Source organism: Sciurus carolinensis, chromosome 7, assembly GCF_902686445.1.
Source record: "Sciurus carolinensis chromosome 7, mSciCar1.2, whole genome shotgun sequence".
In the NCBI taxonomy this organism is placed as follows: domain Eukaryota; kingdom Metazoa; phylum Chordata; class Mammalia; order Rodentia; family Sciuridae; genus Sciurus; species Sciurus carolinensis.
Window position 1 is genome coordinate 17368049 of NC_062219.1, and position 20787 is coordinate 17388835.

The window sequence follows — 20787 nt, forward strand, 5'->3', positions numbered from 1 at the left end:
CTGGCCACACAGGCAGGAGATGTGGCTCAGTGGCACAGTGGCCAAGCACGTCCTGTGAGGAGCTGGACAACGCAGTCAACTGGACAAATCAGAGTCACTCTGAAGAGCTTGAATGTGAGCTAGAGCAACAGGAGGCAGTTGTTGGTTGGTGAGCAGCTGAAGGAGGCCAGGAAGCCCAGCAGCCTGGACACCCGTATTACCTGGCTGCTGGGACGACTCCAATTCTGAGCTTGCCATTTCCCACCATATGGGGAGCTCTGAGTGGCTGACACTCTCCCTCTGAGGCCTGGCTCTGCCGGGCGTTTGGTGGTCTTGGCTGGCAGTTGTATCCTTCGGTTGCACGATGGTATACAGTCTCACGATGGCTCTCACATTCTCCGGTCCCTGACCTCTGTTCCCCCAGTGACTAAAGAATACTGATTCTCCTTATTTGTGATTTGACTGTCTCGCCCCCTTGGCCTCTGGGGCCCACGCTGCTGGCCTGTAGGAGAGGTGGTTCTGGGTGCTAAGGCTACCCAGGGGATGATGAGGGATGGATGTGTTAATGTGAGGGGAAGCAAGCTAGCCTGTGACACCCCCTGTCCCCGCACACACAGCTGATGCTCTTTGGTGGCAGCTCAGGTGGCTGGTGGCATTCTCTTCTCCTCTCACAAAGCTTTTGGCCCGTAGCTCTCCTTGTCTCCTCTACTCCAGAATCCCTTCCCCGTTCCCACCTTCCTCCTTCCTCTCCCTCCTCTGCCCATCTTCCTCTGCTTGCCCAGAGACCCCAGGGATACTGCTCATCATGCTAACCCCCCAGAAATGGCCTTTGGTTCTAAAAATACCTTTGACAAACAGATTTCAGAGACTGTCTCTGAAGCGGGGGCTCCTTTGTCCCCGGTGCCTCTGGATGCTACCACCCTCATGGTACAGCATCAGGTTCCAGTGGACTCCCTGCCCCTCACTTGGGGAGGATGGGTGGGTTAGATGACTCCACAACCCCGTGCCTACACGACCTCCAAGTAAATAAACACGGGACAAATGTCTGCCAGCAGGCCAGGATCAAAACGCATCTCCAGCTGTTGGGAACACAGAGAGAAGCAGTTTCCTTAGAAGGCTGTTCCCGGGGAAGGGGTCTTGAGAGGTCATTTGAGACCCATAGACCTGACGGTGACTCAGGGCATGGCCCTGGGTGTCCTGAGCCTGTGAAAACAGCAGCCCCTGTTGGCTCCCTGAGCAAAGAAGCTCCATCACTGTAGAAAAAATGGTCCTTCGTATAGAATGCTGCCTGCCACCTCCTGAGCTGCCACCAAAGAGCAAAGGGACCATTTTTAGGTCATAGGGAGTCATTGACAGAGCCAGGTGGATGAATGCTTCAATACTAAAATTTAGCTTCCAAAGCCCTTCAGTGTACAAGTGATTCCCCAACAATCCTGTGACACAGGAGGAAAGGAACGTGGTCCCATAATGTGGGTGACGCAAGTCAGACCCACGGGACTAAATCCCTGGCCAGGTCATGGGGCTAGGACAGCTGAGACAGTGTGAGAACACTGAGTTTTAGGCCCCTATCCCAGCCTGGTTCAAAACCAAATTCAAACCAGTTGGAGATCAAGCACTTTGCTTTCTTACCTCCGAAGACTCTGAAAACAAATTTGCTGAAACACTTAAAAAGCAGAAAATCCAAATCCCCCCCCCCCTTTTCTTTTCTTTAAGAAAAGTGACACTTTAGGAATGGAGGCAAAGCCTGAGGCTTCATTCAGAGAACTGCCTCATCTGGTCAGGACAGAGTGGAAATTTCCACACATCAGTGTTTCACATGTATATTTCCAGAGCTAAAGGACGTCCAGAGTCCAAAACTTTCAAACAGATTAAAATGCATAGCTTTCTGAAAACCTTTGCTGACTCTGGCCAATTTTCAGGCTTCTCCAGAATTCAACTGGGCCAACATGATTCACTGAATTCTTTATGAATTAAGAAGCTGTAAATTACGCATCTTCTCTTTGAAACATGCATTACTTTCCATGCGTTACAGCCAAGTCGAATGAATAGCATCACAGAGGCGGTTTTCTCTCTGGGAAAATGTTCTCCCATCTTTCCCTTCTCTTCAAGTGGAGGATCGCCTGGTGAGGTGGCAGTCATGGCTGGGGAGCAGCCCAACCTGAAATTTTTTGGAGTTTGAAAGTGCAAAGTGGTATCTGTGCAAAATAGTTCACCCTGAAAGTTTTAAGGCCAGGTTTTAGGCAAATAGCAAGCATGAGTCCCACATGTTCAAGTGGCAGAGCGAAAAGGACAGTAGGAGAAGTTTGTATTCATGGAAGTTCAGAGACTGAACAGGACGTGGTTCAGCAGGACTGGGAGGCTAAGCCTTCCCTACAAATCCAACAGTAGGTTTTCCTTCAAAGTCCTTCATTCCCTCATTAAAGCTGTTCTGGGTGCCAGGTATTCCCCTGTCCCGGGAGTGTGGCAGCCTGTACTCCAGCCAGGGAAGAGGCTCACATGCTGGGTCATGTCCAAGGGTGCCTGGGTAGCCCCCTGGTACCCAAGGGCTGGGACTCTGGCTCCAGACAAATGAGCCCATGATCACGGCCTTTCCTCAATATGGTGCTGCCAGTCAACTGTGTCTACATTCATATTAATTTACTTAAAAATTATTTTCTGATAAATGCAACAAGAAATGGTTTGGAAAGAAAATAGAAAGCTTGGGAAAACCTAGTTGTCTGCAGAAAATACAGAGAACAGTTATAAGATGCTTGAGTGTTTGAAAACAAATTGTTTTAACAGCAGTGTCTTTATAAAGTGATGCAGATGATGTTATATAAAATGAGTGCGCTCATGAAGCGTGGGGCTCGGCAGTGTCCTCTTTTCCCTTGACCATGCAGGAAATGAAATGTAGGGTCCGAGTGAGGAGTGGGGAGGACTGGCTTCTACCACTTCGGGGCCCTGACCTGTGTCCCCTGAGGCTTCTTCCTGCACCTGTGAAGTGACAGTGTCCTCCTCATCTCCAGGGGCCTTAGTTAGCCTAGATCCCTTTACTTTCCACCAGGAAAACCATTCATCCCCTCCCCCAGCAAGCTCAGGCCAGCTCAGCTGTATGCTAAGCAGCTCTGCAAGGCTCAGAGCCAGGAACACACTGCCAGGTTTTGGCAACTGGATAAGCAAGAGGCTTCAGAGGATGGAGACCTGGACTAGTGTGGTAAATCGGGGGGCCCACTCAGGCCAGCACCGGCACCTCAAATGTGTGCAGCATGCAGGGAGGGTCCTAGATTGTGCACAGCCCCTGAGAGGGTGACCTGCACAGCCAGGTTGGCACTTCTCAGTCCTCAACTCAGAAAAGGCCTCGATGAGGGGACAGTGACTCCCACAGCTGCCTAAGCCCCACAGAGACACAAACAGTCCCCTCCTTTGAATCACACAACTGAACACCCAGGTTTTGGCAAGGACAGGCTATGGCAGGGGCTATTTTAAATCAAGGGTCTAATGGGACCAAGAAGAGGGAATAAAAAGTTTTAGCTATTAAAAAAAGAAGAAGAAGGAAGGAGGAGGGAGGAAGGAAAGTGAGGGGGAAAAGGAGGAGGAGGAGGAAGGAAGAAGGAAGGAGGAGGAGGAGGAGGTGGCCGGTGGCGGCAATAAGTTCTCTTTCACATAAACTATCCTTTGAACCAAGAAAACAGCCTTCTAATGGTGCCAGGCCAGGGTAGATCATAAAGGAATCAAGTGTCTCTCTTCTCAATCCCAGAACCCCAACTTTCTGTTTGATCATTTCGGGAAGTTTAGTACTTCCCCGCAGGGGTCTTGCCAAATAAAGTCTGATGGGATCATCTGACATGACACTTCCACTCACACTTGGAGAAGGGCGAGTCTCGATGGGCAATTCCCTGGCATGGCTCAAGTCACGTCCCCAAGGTGGTGGCCAGCTCCACAGTAACAGAAGACCATGCACTACAACTTTCAACACCTTATGAGCTCTTTAAAGACGTGAATTTTTTCTCTCAGTTTGTAATTTCTCTAATGATTATGGCTTATTTTGTGAATGTATGAAGACTATATTACATGGAATGATTTACAGGATGGCAAAAAGTTAGACAGATACAAGAACCTAGAGCATTCCCTTCTACTCATGCATTGCTATTGGAAGAACAGAATCATGACTCATTTCCATCTCTCTGGCTTCTCAGTGCTTTCTGCTCTCATTTGGTTCTAACTTCTCAGTATCAGGATTGAGTCAGAACTTTGAAATATTATTTTGGTTAAATGGGAAGTACTCTGTTTTCATAAGAACATATAAGTATGTTAATCAAGATCCAACACAAACAATAAAGATATTGAAAAGACATTATTCTGCTAGTTAGTGGTTCTATGCTCTGAATACACACTTGTTATTGAAAAAATACATATAGCCGTCTTTCTGACATGTGGTTTAAAGACAAAGATTAAGGCTTTCAACATCAAAAACTAAAAAAACAAAATAAGACAAAAACTAAAACCTACAGCAAAAACAGATAAAAGCCAATTTAAAAATATATCATCAAAAATATTTCATTGAAGTCTTATAGTTGAACAAATACAGATTTATATCCTTATATAAGAAGTCTGGGACCAGAAATGTTTTGAATTTCAGACTTTTTTTTGAATTTGGGAATATTTGCATATTATGAAATTCATTTGTTTTATACATACCTTGTGTAAACAGGGTGAAATTCCTTTTATAAAATATTTTAGTGAATCTACATTTTGACTGAGACCTGTCACATAAGGTCAGGTGTGGTATGTTGGGGCTCAAAGAGCTTCGATTTTGGAGCCTTCTGGATTTTCAGATTAGGGATATTTGACCTGTACTGCATGGGAAGTGAAAGGCTTTGAGGTGGGTCTACTGCCAGGGTTCCAGCTCTGGATGAGACGCTTCACTTCTCTGATCTCAGTTCTAGTCACAAATCTCAACATCACAATGATACCGAAGTGATACACAAAGATGCTTCCAGACCCCAAGCATATTACGTTTTGAAGAATTCAATGAGGACATGGCAGTTTGGGCCACGTGCTGGCACAGTGACTGAAACGATGGGTCTTCAGTTACACGGCTGATGTTAATGCTGGAGAGCTGGCAGCAGAGGAGATAGGTGCCACGTATCTTCCTGCAGGGGGGACATTCACACTGATTCCTCAGTGCTTTCTTCTTGTCCTGCCTGTGCCTGTAAGTCCAGGATGTCTGGAGGAACCCAGGAGCTCCTCCCAGACAGAGACTAGCACTTTCGTCTCCCAAACGTGGGTCTTTCAGCTACTCAGGGAACTTTCGCCAACACAGTCACAAGACGAGAAATGTACCTCTTATTCCAGTGCTGGAAGACGGACGCACAGCCCTGCCCTCTGTCTTGGTAACAATTACTGGGTAAAGACTAACATCCCTTATGGAGCTGAGGATCCCAAAAGAGGTCCAGAAATACAATTACTGCTGTGTCGGGATGTTCTATGGTACTGTGGCGGAAAGAACCTTGAAGTCAGAGATGACAACTGTCATGATGGTCCCACTTACGGGAGGAGAGACTGGGGCAAACCCTATGTCATTTTTGGAATCTCGGGTCCTCATTGAAAAACTTCCCTTATGGGGTTGCCATGGCAACTGAACAGATGAGGGATGAGGGAAAAAAAAAAAAACCTGCAACCCTCTAAGAGACCCTCGATCACGTTTGCTCTTAACCATGACAGTGCTGGTCAGAAATTCCGAGGAATTATCTATTACGTTGTACTAAAGACAAACTGAGCAAAGTAAATTAGGAAATCACGTGAACTGGCCACTTCAGGGTAGCGGAGAACCACCTCCAACACGCAACAGGACTTACCAGGTAGCGCTCCTCCTGCCTCATGCTGGGGGTGCGGATCATGTGGTTCTGTTCCCCTCTCCAGTCTCCAAAGCGACGAAAAAAATAGTTAGATAAAAACCGGCTGACGGGGTCTCTAATGATGTTGATGTAGACGGGCTGGTCTCCTCCAAACCTAACGCACACATGCACAAACAGGGAGCTCGTTACAACCCATCGCTTCCACAGGAAGGAAAGGCCCACGCGGACAAGGTTCGCCCTCTGGTCAACTTACTATCTAGTGACTGCCCTGTCGACCAAGGTGCCCATGAGCACATCACTGAACAGGCGTGTTTGCTGACAGGCGTATTGTTATCATGCAGGAAGCAGAGATGATGACACCTGATCCAGCCCTTCGAGAAGCTGGGAGGACAGTCTGAGAATATAGTGCTACACAAGCCATGCTACTAACGAGCATCAAGGTACAGACGACATCATCATCTGGGCTTCTCTCCAGGCCCAGCCACTAAGGACGGGGGCAGTGCTGTACTGAACTTTGGATGCCCAGTGGCTGGCACAGGACCTACTAGCACGTAGGTGCCCCTCAGCGAATATTTCAATGGACTGGTCAATGCTGGCTGCTTTGGTGGGTAAAAGGGTACTTCTACCCTGTAATCCAAACCATCCCTGGCAAGGAGCTCTGTAGTGTGGGGATTAACAACAGCCAGACTTCACCCAGCGCTCACTCTCCACCTTGTTCCTAACGCTTTACACATCGACTCATGAAGCCCCCCAACACCTCCACAGAGTAGGAACCATAACATCCCCCATTTATGCCTGGGGAAACTGAGGCAGGGAAAGGGTGAATAATTAGTGGATGAAGTCAGGTGATCAGGCTCCAGAATCTGTGCTCTTAAACCATGGACAGAAAATTACAGAGCTGAGAAAATTAATAATGTGATGAATATCAAGAATGAAACAAAAATCAATATAATTATCCTGCAGTGATGAAAGTGGTTTTGATAAAAATTTAAAAAACTGAGATTTACATCTAGGTGTTCCATGTTCAGTCCATTCACAAAAATTAGACAACTATACTAGGAGTCAGTCTGAGAGCAAGACTTTGCAAGTCTTTGTGAGTGGCCTGCAGGATTTTCTTGAGGGACTCCCCTTTTCTCTTTCACTGCTTGGAAGCAGTGACCCTGTGGAGTCTTGGCCCTGAGCAAAGCTCATGCTCTGGTGCCTTCCTTAGGGGCCCTGTGATCCTATGATCTTCTGATAAGAACGCCTTCCTATTCTGTCAGGGACAGAAAGCTCAGAGAAAAAAGGCAGGGAGCCCCCAGCTCCCACATCTCCAGTTGATATCACCACCACGTTTTCAGCAATGATCTCCAATGGGCCGTCCATCCCTCCTTCCTCTGGCCCTCCCTGAGCCCTCCTGCTGTGCTGTGTTGGCCATGCCTGTCTCTCTCCTCAGACTGTGAGCCTCCTGCAGCCAGAAACTATGTTACTGAGAACACAGTGGGTGCCCCCCCCCCCCCGCCAGTGTTCAAGAAAGGGTGGCTGGTTGAGAAGCGCAGGCCCCGGGGGGAACGTGTTTCCCAGTTCTTACGTTGCTGCAGTATTGGGGACTCTGTCATCAGAAGACACAATAAGCCATTATGATTTTCTGTGCATTAATTCATATGATGTTTTGCCCAGTTTATTTGCACTTTTATTTTTTTATTTGGTACTGGGGATTGGACCCAAGAGTGCTTAACCACTGAACCATATCACCAGTTCTTTTTTATTTTTTTAAATTTTGAGACAGGGTGTCACTAAGTTGCCAAGAGTCTCACTAAATTGCTGAGGCTGGCTTCGAACCTGCAATTCTCCTGCCTCAGCCTCCCAAGTCACTGAGATTATAGGCATGTGCCACCACACCAAGCTTTATTTGCACTTTTGAAGAAGGTCTTCAGAGAAAAGAATCCAAAGGAATAACTCTCCAATAGTGAACTTTCAGGCACCAGGATGTGTGCATAATATCCTGCACTCCCCAAATTCTACCAGGCAGGAAAAGATACTGCTCAGGAGAAGGCTAGCCTTGCCATTATGAATCTCGTCAGTTTCCAGATGACATTCAGGCCACTGGACGAATAACTAACTGCAGTCAAGGGGTTAGCTGTGCCAACCACCAGCTAACTGCCATGCACATCCTGGATTTATCATCCTCTTTTAATTAAACTGGGTTTCAAATCTATGATAAACAGTACTTAAAGTAATAATGTTAGGGACTACAAAGATGAAACTTGCATACCAAATATGAATCCAATTTGACCCTTTGAAAATTGCATCATGCTTTATTTCACGAACTTCGGTGGTACTTCTATCTTTGTGAGAAGAACAATTACCAATGCTAATCAGCAAAACTTCCTAATCATGTCAATCAACACACAGCTTCCCAGTAGGAGATGGTTCTCAGCCTGACCTCTGCCATGAGGCCATGGGTGTGAGACTGACAAGCTTACTGAGCACAGATGATTTGCTCCTGTTTATACACTGCAACACAATGAAATATTTCCAGAACAGTTTTCCAAAGCAAAAGTATTAGCTTATAAATTCACTGTCAACTATACTATAATAGTCTCTGTCTAGACATACATTTCTAACTATGGAAGAGATGTGTCTAATATATATCTCTCCCTTTCCAGAAAACAACAATAATGATGGTTTCCAGCTGTCAACCTGGTCCTTTTGGTACATACAGTTTGGGTTTCCTCCCAAACTGGAAAAATCCAAGTGGTAGGTCAACGATGTAAGGCCAAAATACCACCATGACATCGCCAGAGTACACCAGGTATCTTAGTGCCTGAGGAGGAAACACATTCCATCCTCTTTCAGGATCGATTTCTCCTCTCTCAATATTCTCTTAACTATGGTCAGAATTCCTGCCCACAGTTATAAAGTCTCTGGGCCTCACGACTTTCTGCTCACTTGAGACTCCACTCTATAGGAGAGAATGCTTTGACCCCAGCATCCCAGCAGCACAACACCCTGCCTTATGTTTAAAACCCGTGGGAGAAGACTCTACAGCCTCCTGTGAAGTCCATCCTATTGATCAACCTGAGGACTATAGAGTCCTTGTCCTACCTAGCTGACACTCCTAATCTTCCTTTCAGGCACACTTAACTTTTGTCTGAGTCATCTGACACAAAGGATAAGCTTCTTTGGGGCTTGAATTTTAATTCTTCTAGTTTTTTGCTTATATATTTTAAAAATTCCTTTGGTTTTTGTCATAAAACTTATTTCCCTTCATTTTGTAGTCTACAGTTCTAACTTGTTCTTTATTGTGCTCTAGGACTCCATGAAGACAAGAGCCGATCGCAGGCTCCAAGATGCTCTATACTAGAGAATAGAAGAATCAGGCCATGTTTCACTTTTCACTTAGCAACACACTGTTGTCCCTTGGTCCCCACCATTACACTGTGTATTTGAAGTTCTCTCAAGTCATCCTAAAATAGCAGGTATCAACAATTTCTTTGACATTTGTTCCAGGTCATATTCATCAACTCTAATCACTCTCTGGGTCCCCTTCTGACCTCTGCAAATGGAATATATTCTTTTTCTTTTTCTTTTTTTTTCTTTCTATTTTTGATGAGAAGATGAAGATCGAAAGCAGGATATAACCTGTTAAGAATAATAACCACGTGGTTCTCATAGCAGGGGGGCATTTCTAAATGTTGCCTTCTGTTTTTTTAACATCTCAATCTACCTGGCAGCAATACTAGTCACCTCTTTCACAAAGCACCTGAGTAAGAATTTTAGGCGTGCTTTCACCAAAATACTAAATGTGTTCTTCCTGTAATAATAAATAATGCATATATTAAACCAAGATTTCAAACCAGGATTATTCTAAAAAATTAAAAATTAGGACTGCTTTGTCCTCCTTCTACAGTATAATTTTCCATTTCTAGCAACAGGTGCTGAAAGCACATCTTCTTTTTCTAAATTGTGATAAAATATATATAACACAAAATTCACCATCTTCACCAAGTTCATGTGCGTAATTCAGTGGCGTTAAGTACATTCATGCTGTTGTGCCACCAAACCCCCATCCCTCTCCGGAGCTTTTCATTGTCCCAAACTCAAACTCTGTACCCATTAAATGATAAACCCCTCCCCCCCTCCCTCCCCTTCCCCCACCTGGGAATGGCCATTCACTCAAAGAACACCTGTCTTAGCCTCTGGCTTAGAAGAAGACACTATCCTTGCGCTGCTACCTGTGGTTCACGATGAAAAGCAAAGCAAGCCAGAGGCCCACGGTGTTGGTCCTTGTCAGTGAGGGAGGAAGACACTTTGAAGGGGGAGAGAGGCCACCATGGAGAAGGACAAGATTGGGGACTGGGCGAGGGCTGCCTGAGGGAGAAGGGTAGACATGGTCGCTTAATAGCCCTTTGCTGGAAGCCAGTTGTTATGATTTGAATGTGAGGTGTCCCCCAAAAGCTCATGTGTGAGGCAATGCAAGAAGGTTCAGAGGAGAACCGATTGGGTTATGAGAGCCTCAACACAATCAGTGATGGGATTAGCTGAGAGGTAACTGAAGGGGGGCAGGCAGGGTGTGGCTGGAGGAGGCAGGTCCTTGGGGGAGTGACTTTGGGGGATACATTTGGTATCTGGTGAGTGGAGTCTCTCTCTGCTTTCTGATTATCATGTGAGCTGCTTCCCTTTGCCACTCTTCCGCCATGATGGTCTGCCTCATTTCCAGCCCCAAGGAATGGAGCTGGTTATCTATGGACTGAGACCTCTGAAACCATGAGCCGTCAAATAAACTCTTCCTCCTCTACAGTTGTTCTGGTCAGGTCTTTTAGTGGCAGCAATGAAAAAGCTGACTAAAACACCAGTCACAGTAAGTGCCTCTGGCAGTTACTGAATGCCAGCTGGGGTTAGGCATGGTGGGAGGCCAGCCCCTATCCCCTGACTCTGAGTACTGAGTGCTCAGGATAGGACCTCCCATCCCCAGACAAGGGCAGAGGAGACAGGTGCACTCTGGCCTCTGGAGCATCCTAAGGGGAGGAGGGGAAGCATTTTCTATGAAAACCTGAGGCAAATGGGGGTGAAGGGGTGTGGTTGGGCCACTGGAGTTAGGGTTCCTACTTAAGGAGGAAGATGAGGTGACAAGGCAAGAAATAATCAGCTGACAATAAACAGAAAAAAATAAAAGAAATAAGCTAAGTCGAGGGAACATCGATGTGATTCTTGTCCTGGATGGGCCTCCAAAGCTGCTGGGCTCATGTGGCTGCAGAGATCTCTCTGCTCACTGTACAATGAGAAGCAGAGCTGAGGAAGGAGAGTCCAGCTGTTTAAATAGGGTAAACTGAGGAAACACTCTCATATTGAAACTGGACTCCTGGGCTCCATCTACGTAGGTGAGGACAGCATAAAATAACCATGAAAAGCCATTTTTACTTGGGTTTTCATTTTTTCAAGGTTTGAGGCTTCTGTCACTATTAATACAAAAGAGTTGAAGGGCCTCAAGTCAAAAGAGACCAAATTGCTCACAAGAATAAAAATTATAGTCAACATTTAGACATAAGATGTGGAAACCAAACTTGAATTATGGAAATGTAGGATCTCATTTGCTTTGTTCAGTAACACCCCGAGAAGGTAGGCTTTGTGACTGAGCAGATGTAATGAAGAACTCACGTGAAGGGAGCAGACAAAGAGTGGACAGGACTCCTCTTGCTCCTCATACCCCACTTGCTTCCTGATGATTGACTAACTTTAAAATGTTTTGGTTTAATAAGTTAGCACCAGCATTGGGGCTAAAATAAGAATGGAAGCAAAGGAAGGGAATGAGATCATAGGTGAGAAAAGAAGACTGAGACAGAAAAAAGTTAAGGGTCATGGTGTTTCCCATACTGGTGGCTCTTAAAGCCACTTGGATTATTTTGATAGCACCAGGCTCTGAGTTGAGACTTCCATGACATTTTTCTGAAAGAACCCAGTTGAGGGGTAAGAGGGATTCTGAACTGGAAAAAGAATTACCTGAGAGCTCCATCTCTCCAATAAAGATTAGAAAACAAATAACAAATTGGGAGAGACAAACTGTACTGTGTTTGCTGCGAGTCTTTCCAGAACACGAACTTAAGTCACACACACCAGGATACTGCTGCTGATGGAAAGTTGAAGTTTTTCAAAATCTGTATCCTGAAGTCACTTCAACAACCAGAAAAACACACATATGTTGTGTGTGTTAACCATCCCAACCTCTTCTAGCATCTTCTAGGCAAAGGTGGTTTGGACTCAATTCTCCTGGTCGCCCAGAGGAAAAATATTGATTTGGCCCAAATTTCCAGAGAGATCAAAAACCATGTGAAAGAACAGCTGGGTGGAAACCCCACGAATCCAAACCCGGAATCTCTGATGAGCTGGCCTTGCTATGTCCTTTGGCAGGAGTCCTTCTCAGAGGCAACTACAAAAACACCTGATTGGTCTAATACGATTGTTTCCCATGGATTAGTAAAACTGCCTATGGCTGAATGGTTTCTTCTAACAGAGAGGAAAAAGAGGGAAGAGAGCAAGGAGCCCGGATGAGTGAATGAAATAAATCAGCTGTCGAGTCACCAAGAGCTCATGGGGTGGCATTTTATATCACCCTGAGTGTCAATGTTTCAAGTAAGAATGTTATACCTGAAGGAGAAAAAGAAATAGGGGCAATCAGTTGTGGAATAGCGCCATATCCTTCCAAAGTGCAGAACAGGAATGTGTGGAAGCAGGTTTGGGGAGGAAGGCTACCCTGCTCTTACAGCCTGCTCCACAGCCTGCCGCATGTCAGCCATGCGCAGAAGATGGGAATTTTCACAGAACTCGAGGCTGCAGTCTCACTTCTTCTCCCAGCATCCTCACATCCTGAAACCAGCAGTCTGTAGCACATGTAAGCAGGTTTCTGAGGAGAAGTTTCATTATTTCTAGGCCTCAGAATTCATGTTTTAAAGTATGTTAAAGGCCTCTTTAACTCATTTTTTTAAAGTATGTTAAGCAACCAACCCAACTTGGTTGTTTTTTCCCATCAACTGTATATTTTGGGGCTCTTTGTATGGCCAACAGTTTGCCATGTATACGGAAGAAACTTTCCTTCAATAACGACGTTCCCTTGAAAAGGGAACTGTTTCCATGAGTGATCAGCTTGTCCCATGGTCAAGCTGCCCTCATCATCCCACCCACTTTCATGGAAGTCTTGAGCTCAGGGCCCCGGCCCAGGGCTGTGGGGTGCATAGGAGGGAGGTGGAGGTGGGTCCCACAGAGGCATCATCAGGCTGGCCCTGCCTTGTTCGGTTTCAGACCCTGGCTGCCATCCTAGTTCAGTTGTGTCCCCGCTCCCGGCTGCACTTCTGCTCCCTTCGGCTCCTCCTCCCTGTGTCCAGCTTTCCCTCATGCCCATCCCTGTACTGAGGACACCATTCCCCTTGACTCGTCTGCACTCCCCAGTGGAAGCTCCTTTCCCAGGCCCTCTTCCAGGGACAGAGCCTGCTGCCTCCCACCTGCCCTAGGGGAGCCACTGTGACCTCTCTTACTATGTCCATCACACTCTTCCACACTTTTTCCTCAGTGGAAGAAGAACAGAAGGATTTCCAAAAGCAAAGGAAACCTTTAGTGTTGCTGGCAGAAGCCCCACTTCTAGTGTAGCATGGAGGACAGATGGAGGGTCCTCCAACAATGTGCCTTGAACTGAGCAAAATGGAGGAGGAGGAGGACACGGAGCCTGCCCTGCCCTCATGGTTGCTCCTGTTGTGGATGCACTATGGGCCCACCAATCTGCAGCGGAAGTGGGGCTCAGTCAGAGACTTCCACAGCAATGCCTTCTGAAGTGCCACTTTGAATTTATACAATATTCTCCTCTTCAAGGGCTTTCCTTCAGATGCTTAGGGTATCCATACAAGACAGGGTGGGCAGGAATTGTCCCTTTTTTAAAGATGGAAAAATGGATCCCCCCATCTTCCCACCAAGAGGTTGAATGACTTGACCAAATCAAAGGCAGTGAGCAGGCAGGCTCTGACACCCAGAGATCCTGTCAGCAAGGTCTATACTGTTTTCTGCAGATGTGGTCTTATAAAAGGCATTTATCAGGGAGCTGGGGAGATAGCTCAGTTGGTAGAGTGCTTGCCTTGTAAGCACAAGGCCCTGGGTTCAAATCCCCAGCACTGCAAGAAAAAAAAAAAAAGGCATTTATTAAAGCTTTATTTTTCTTTCAGAATTAAAGCAACCAAGATTATACTCTTATAGGTAAATGTGATGGTAGAGGCCATGATAAAATACGACCACCAGGCTGTGCTCTGCTGATCCAATTAAGATATCAGCTTTGGCTTCTCATTAGAGATCCACACTGTGCTGAGAAAATTATTAAAATATGTTTTATTGCAATTTGTTTGGTTGTAAGATTTGACCTCAAAGCAAAAAGAGTTAATGCATGAAGTTCGAAGGTGTCAGAGGTGATACAGAAGGAAGCTCACCAGAATAGCAAGAAGCAGAGAAGCATGCTCTTCTCCTTATAAGTCATAAAAGCAAGGCCTGAAAGGGTTAACGAGTCCTTGTTCTCTCATTGTGCCTAATAAGTGTTCTTGGCCTTCTGGAAGGAAGAGGCAGGTGCATATAATGGTCAACCCAGTAACAAGTCACTTCATGCATGAAAAACACACTCCAGGCTGCCCAGCTCCTGGCCATAGGGTCACTGTGGATAATCTGCAGGTGCCCTACACACCATCCCAGGGAACTCAAGTAATCAGGTGGGTTTGGGAAGCCGTCCTTATTTAGTAGAATCAGACTAGATTGAGCACGGGATGCAGAGACCTGGCTTCTGGGAACTGCTGGGAAGCATGTGGTGCTGCAAGGGAGTGGTTCCCTGTCTCCTTCTGGAATTTTCCCCCAAGAGGATGGCTTCCCTAACTCCACCCTATCCTGTTCATCACAGAAGAAGCTCCTCCCGCTCCTTGCCTCCTTTACCTGTATGTTATAAAGGAGAGTTGTTGTTGTTGTAAGAGGTCAGAGCTGGTATGGCCAGACCTGTCACACTTCCCCTCATATTAAAAAAGTATTGGCTCTTGTGTGTTCATTGAGTAGATACGTTTTTTGGGTAACAGATAGAAAAACTGCCAAATTCCTCCTCTTGGCAGTTAACCCTTTTCTTCTCCATGTGGGATATGGCAGAGAGGACCACCACAGGTAGGCCCAGGAAACCTTAGTTCTGGGAAGCTCACTTTTAAAGATGAGGCAGCAACTCCTCTGCTCTGCCGTGTTCTGCTTAATAGCGTGCTTCTCATTCTCTTTACACTTAATTGGCACAGGGCCTGCTGCACAGCAGGAAGTTCTTTGAAGGCTAAAACCTACTCCCAGCTCTGTGGGTTGAAAAGCATCTGGAATGTTCAGGGCAAAGCCCTGGTTCCCCCACAGCCAGGCTCCTGAGGTGTTGGACTCACAGAAGCCCTTAGGTGAAAACCAACTAGCAGGTACCATCTACTGTGCCAGAGCAGTGTGCACCAGAGCTCTCTGTGCCCCTGTGAATATGGTTACCCACATTAAAATGAGAGATGTGCCATTAGAGGTTACCCAGTAAGGTCCAGGGGTCCTGGGCTGGCCAGCAGATCTGTCCCTGAATCCAGGGATCTGATAGCCAACCAACACCAACACAGGCCAGGGCCAGCAGAGAAAGCAGGAATCTAAGGGCCACCTGCTCATAAGCAATGGACAGTGGCAGTATACCAGCAGACCACTAGAGAGGAGAATGCGCAGAACTTGTAGTTAGCAATTTAACCACGATAAGGTCAAAAAGCCTGAATGTGATGATCTGTACTATTATCAGAAGGACACAGTCAATGAAGAAAAAAACAGAATTCTAAAATATCCCACCAATGTCAAGCATGCAAGGGCCAGAAAAACCAAACAGAAAACTCAAAATCTAGACTGAAAGGCTGCTATGAGCACTCTGGAGCCAATGAAGTCCAAAGTACTCTCCTGCTGCATATTCCCACAGCACTGCACAGGTTCAGACTGTACAAAGACGTGCAATAAAACATTTATGTTAAAATACCCATTTCTTGCCTTCTTCTGGGTTGTAATACAAAACCTGATTTTTTTTTTTAAAGAACTGTCAGGTCAAATGTCTTCTCATTGAAAAAACAATTAAAAAATATTTTAGATGGCATTCTAGGAAGAAAATAAAGTTTTTGTCCAAATATTTCAAATTGTGACTCCTCTGTGGCCAAAATAAATGGATTACAAATGTCGTTTCAAGGGCAATTGTACTACCTTGCAAATACAGGTAGATGTCTTAAGTAACTGTTCATTAGAAGGAGCCTAAGGATTAAAAAAGAAATGAGAGAACCATTAAACTGGAAAGTGCCTTACCTTGAGAAGTTGAGGAAATGAACGTGTCGGGTGAATAAATAGGGTTGTTCGGCAGTACTTATATTTTTAATCAGTTCCATCTATTAAAAAAAGTACAAAATTAGCATATGTAGGATCCGATTTACTGAGTCATATTAAGCTAAAGGTTATCTATCCAACTCCTTTTATCCCCACTTATTTCTTTTGGACCAGGGCCAACCAGCTGGGCTTTATGCAACATTTATGAACTTTTGCATAAGGCTCCTTAGTGAATAAAATAGTGCTCTCCAAATTTATGGTCCTGTCCTTAATTTAGTTGATTGCTACCATGAAAGCAATGTGACAGATTAAGTAATTTCAAAGGGAGAAACGAACATGTGGCTACACTGAAAGGCAAGTCAAAAAATGCCTTTAATCCCTACTGTTAAAGTCACACCAAGGAAAGAGGCTAAACATGATCTTATATTTCTAATGATATTATGGAGAGTTATTGAACTATTTGAAACTCATACTGCAAAATTTGAAAGTGGGAATGAAAATAGACACGAATAGGCACCCACTCATTATTTCTCTCTTTGATTATAAAAATTCATAAGGAAAATAAAATATAAGGAAACACAGGAACCCCCAAATGTCTTGGTTAATGGTGGGTGGTCATCTGAATTATTTATTTGTAGTTATCAGCAAGGCAAAAAGCAGTTTATATTCATATAAACTAACTTTTATGGTCTTCTGGAACATGTCATAATACAGAAAATGTTTAGTAAAATCCGTTGGAAATTCCAAGCATTCTTAGGACTCCGTGACTTCCTGAATTCCACTTTCCCCAGAATTTCTAATTAGCCCCATCAAAATGGACATGGGAAATTTCTAAAAAGCACAAAAAGATTGCTACTTTGGATGAACATCCAATGTGCAGTATTTCATATTTTATGAACTAGTTCAAGTTAAAAACTAGAAACAAAAGTGGTCATTCACAAGTTAAGCACAGTAGCAAAGTCAATAAAACAAGAGTCTGGACCTCCAGGTTTGTCTCAAATGTGACAAAAACACTGGACTATCTTTATCTTGTTCCTGCCTGCCTAACACAGGGGTGACACGTGTACTTGCTTGATAAATATTTGTTCAATGAATTAACTCCAACTAGTACATGTTTTATAGATTGTTTTCCCAGGAACTGAGTGCTAAGCCCTCTAATTAGTTATTCATGCTCACAATGATTATTTGAAGAAATGAAATTGAACTGTAAAAGAAAATGACTTCCAGTTCCTAAGCCCTGGGTTTCTGTTAGTCAGGGGCAGGCAAGGATGAATAATGATTTGCCCTTTCCCGGGCTTGAGTGTAAAAGGAAATTGAATCCTGCCTCTTTATCTCCTGCGTATCCTCCACATAACCCCTGCATGTGCTTGTCTCTGGTAGTAAAATATCCTGCATGGGCACATTGTTAATTTTGAGTTTTGATGGACAGACCAATAGAATTACTGATTTGAAAGCATAATTGAAGGTAGTTTATCTTGGAGGATGCCTGTATGTTTAATATGAAGATGATTCATGCTTTCATCTCTAGCTCATTTTTATTCATATATTTCTCTGCACATATCAAAGTCATAAGAAAGTCCCCCTAGTATTGCATAAGAAAAGTGGAAGAACAGGTCAGAAGAAACACCATTTTTTTTGCCCACATATTCAACATTATATTACATTCTCTAAACACACGTCAATGCGTTAAATTTAATGGAATAACGGCAATGGTTAGACTTTTGAGAGCAGGGTCATAAAGCTGTCTATTTCACAAGGAAAAACGGATTAGTAGCGACAATGCAGAACTCTTTTAAGGCATATCTTCAAACACACGATAAAGGTACTAATGCTCAAGTTTATAGCTTTAGAACAGTGAGAACGGAGGACATTTCTCTCTCACACAGTTTGTTGCTGCATACCAAACAGTAAAATCACTTATGATGTATCATAAGCATAGGTTTCAGGCATCATGTTGAAGGTGTCATTTGACCTACACAAATTCTAGGGTTTGATCTACTTCTAGTAACGAGCAACGGCTCCAACATCCTGCTGCCACCACCTAACGGCTCACCTGGTCCTCCTACAAACATCAGCTGCCTACCTTTCCTCTCACTTGATCTTATTTAAATGGGCAGCATCATGACAGCTGAGGGCAGTACCTAAAACCACCACGGAGATGACCTCTCCCATTCCCAGTTCATGCAGGACCCCCTCCTGGACTTTAAATCCACCGCATATGTTCATCCATCCCTCACTGAGCACTTATGAAGTACTAAACAGAAAGACATGAATAAGGTGAGTGGGAAGACATACAAGGAAGAGAGAGTCCAAAGGATGCTCTCAAGTCCACCATGGCCAGAACCACACTCTTGATTCTTGCCCATCTTCACCATTTATCCATCTGGACACTCTGGTTCTGGTTAATGGTGCCCTCCACATCCTATCTTTGATCTGGATCTTTCTGGGACTACTATTTCCAGTCCCTTGCTGAGTCATGGTAATTCTATGCAATCTCCCTCCATTGGTTCTCAAGGTCAGACAGGCTGTGGCCAGCCCAGCTCGCTCCCTCCTACTCCTTCCTCACACCACAGCCTGACCAAGTCCAAACCTAGGCTCGAGTTTCCTTTTCTAGAAAGTTCTTCCACTTTTCTCTGCACATTCAAATCCTAATCTCTTTTTATGTCTGGCTAAAATGATTCCCTCCTCCAAGTAACCCTCCTGGATCTCCTCTTTTCATTCAATATCCACTGTTCTCCAACTCCGTCAGGCAATGTACCTCGCGGGCTTGCAGCTATGGAGAGAAAAGACTGTTCTTGCTCTCAGGAATAGTCTTGTGGATGAGGTAGACCAGTGGACAACCACTGCCTTGTGACAACAGCATGGGGTAGAAGGCACACGGGTGAGGTGTCCACCTCCACCTGCAGATGGACAGGGGATGGTTGCCCTGGAGGTGTCCTGGTGGACTCACAAGCGTTAGCCAGTAAAGAAAGGGATTCGGGGCCCATGGACAGTTAATTAGCAGCAGATGCAAAGACAACACCTACAATGTCATGGATATTAAGAAGCTGCAGGTCAGGTATGGGATCAGCAAGGCAGCAGCCGAGACAAGGGAATGAGGTGGGAGCTGGATGGTTGAGGGTGCTGCTTGTCATGTGAGGGATTTGACATTTATCCTGTGAGCAAAAGATAACCCAAAAAGATTTATTTTGTATTTTTTTCCAGATCTAAGAGCAGAGTAGAGAATGTGAAGGAGGATAAAGATTAGAGATAGGGGCTGAGGGCAGCTCAGTGGTAGAGGGCTTGTCTAGCATGCAGGAGGCCCTGGCTTCCATCCCTAGCAACAAAAGGTTAGAGACTGGAAGCTCAGCTGGGAAGACAGCCCCAGCATCACCAGGAACTGGTTAGAGATGCAGCTCTTCATGTCTCACTGTCACCTACTGGATCAGAAGACACCACTAGCACTGCCTCAGAAGTCCGCCTTCTAACAAGGGCTCCGAGAGACGCTAAGGTGTGGAGGGGTGAGGACCACCGAGCTCAGTCAGTGTGGAGGAAGATGGAGAGGGTGAGGCAGGGCTACGGAGGTAGGTGACTGAGCCTCATGACCTCCTGGTGGTAGCAGGCAGAGGGGGGTGGCCAAGGGACTTCCTTCCCGCATCCCCTCCAGGATAATGAGCACACGGTGGTATCCAGTCGTGGAGACGGGGAATGCTGAGTGTGAACAAATTCTACTACAGAGTTGGGAGAAAGGGGTTAGGATTTGAATGTTTCTGGCTAGAAATGAAGCAGTCTTCTTTGTCCTTCCCCCTCACTGGATCTGAGAATGTTTCAGGATATGCACTTTCTGTTGGCCTGTAGCTGGACTTGTGGGCTAGCTGTACGCTACTTAGTTCCCTGAAGTCTCGGGCCAGGTTTACTTATCCCAAGAAAGTCTGGCTCAGGCACCTGCACAGAACATGTACCTCATGAATGTTTACAGAACAAAGACGCCCCCTTTAGACATACTTTCTTGTCCTCAAGAGTTAGGAGACAGAATTTTCTGACAGGCAATGAATTCATCCCTTTCCGGGACAGACGTGTGTGTTTATTACTCTGGTGTCTAGGGCAGCTCATGGTACCCTTGCAATACCCAAAGAGAACAACACCAAGCAAATCCCCACTTTCCCGTGCTTTATGGGGGCTACACACTGTACCAAGATGCTCCTTATACACACACTGTCATTTATTCCTTTCAAAGACTCAATGTACTAGTTATAACTATGCATACTTTTCAGGTTAAGAAACTGAGGCATGGATTGCTCAAAGTCTCACCCCCACAAAAAGGTAAGGCTAGGATTCAAATTCAACCCCGTTAAATCCCAAATCCCTGCTCTTATCCCTGTACTCCAATCTACCCACCACCCCGCTTTTATTTGATCTGTAGAACCTTTGAAAGGAAGCAAGGGATGGGTTAGCACAACACTGCTGGAGAATAAAGGGGGTTTATAGGATACACATTTTCTAACGTTCATGAGTCATGCTGAAAAACTGAAAACTATAACTAGTGGAATACTTTTAAGAAATAAAAGTGTATCAGAGAGAATATTTTCTAAAAGTTCTCAGGTGGGAAAATAGTATATCATAGTAAGAATGGGAA

The 20787-nt window shown here is 45.2% G+C and overlaps 1 protein-coding gene across 1 annotated transcript in view; it reads right to left on the minus strand.

Moving 5' to 3' along the window:
• Ust (uronyl 2-sulfotransferase) overlaps nucleotides 1-20787 on the minus strand; it is a 268302-nt gene that overhangs the window by 82788 nt on the left and 164727 nt on the right. The window contains exons 4-5 of the mRNA XM_047558190.1: nucleotides 16155-16234; nucleotides 5817-5970 (exon numbers count right to left, since the gene is read on the minus strand). Of these exons, the coding sequence (XP_047414146.1) occupies nucleotides 5817-5970; nucleotides 16155-16234 (234 nt within the window). The remainder of the gene's footprint in view (nucleotides 1-5816; nucleotides 5971-16154; nucleotides 16235-20787) is intronic.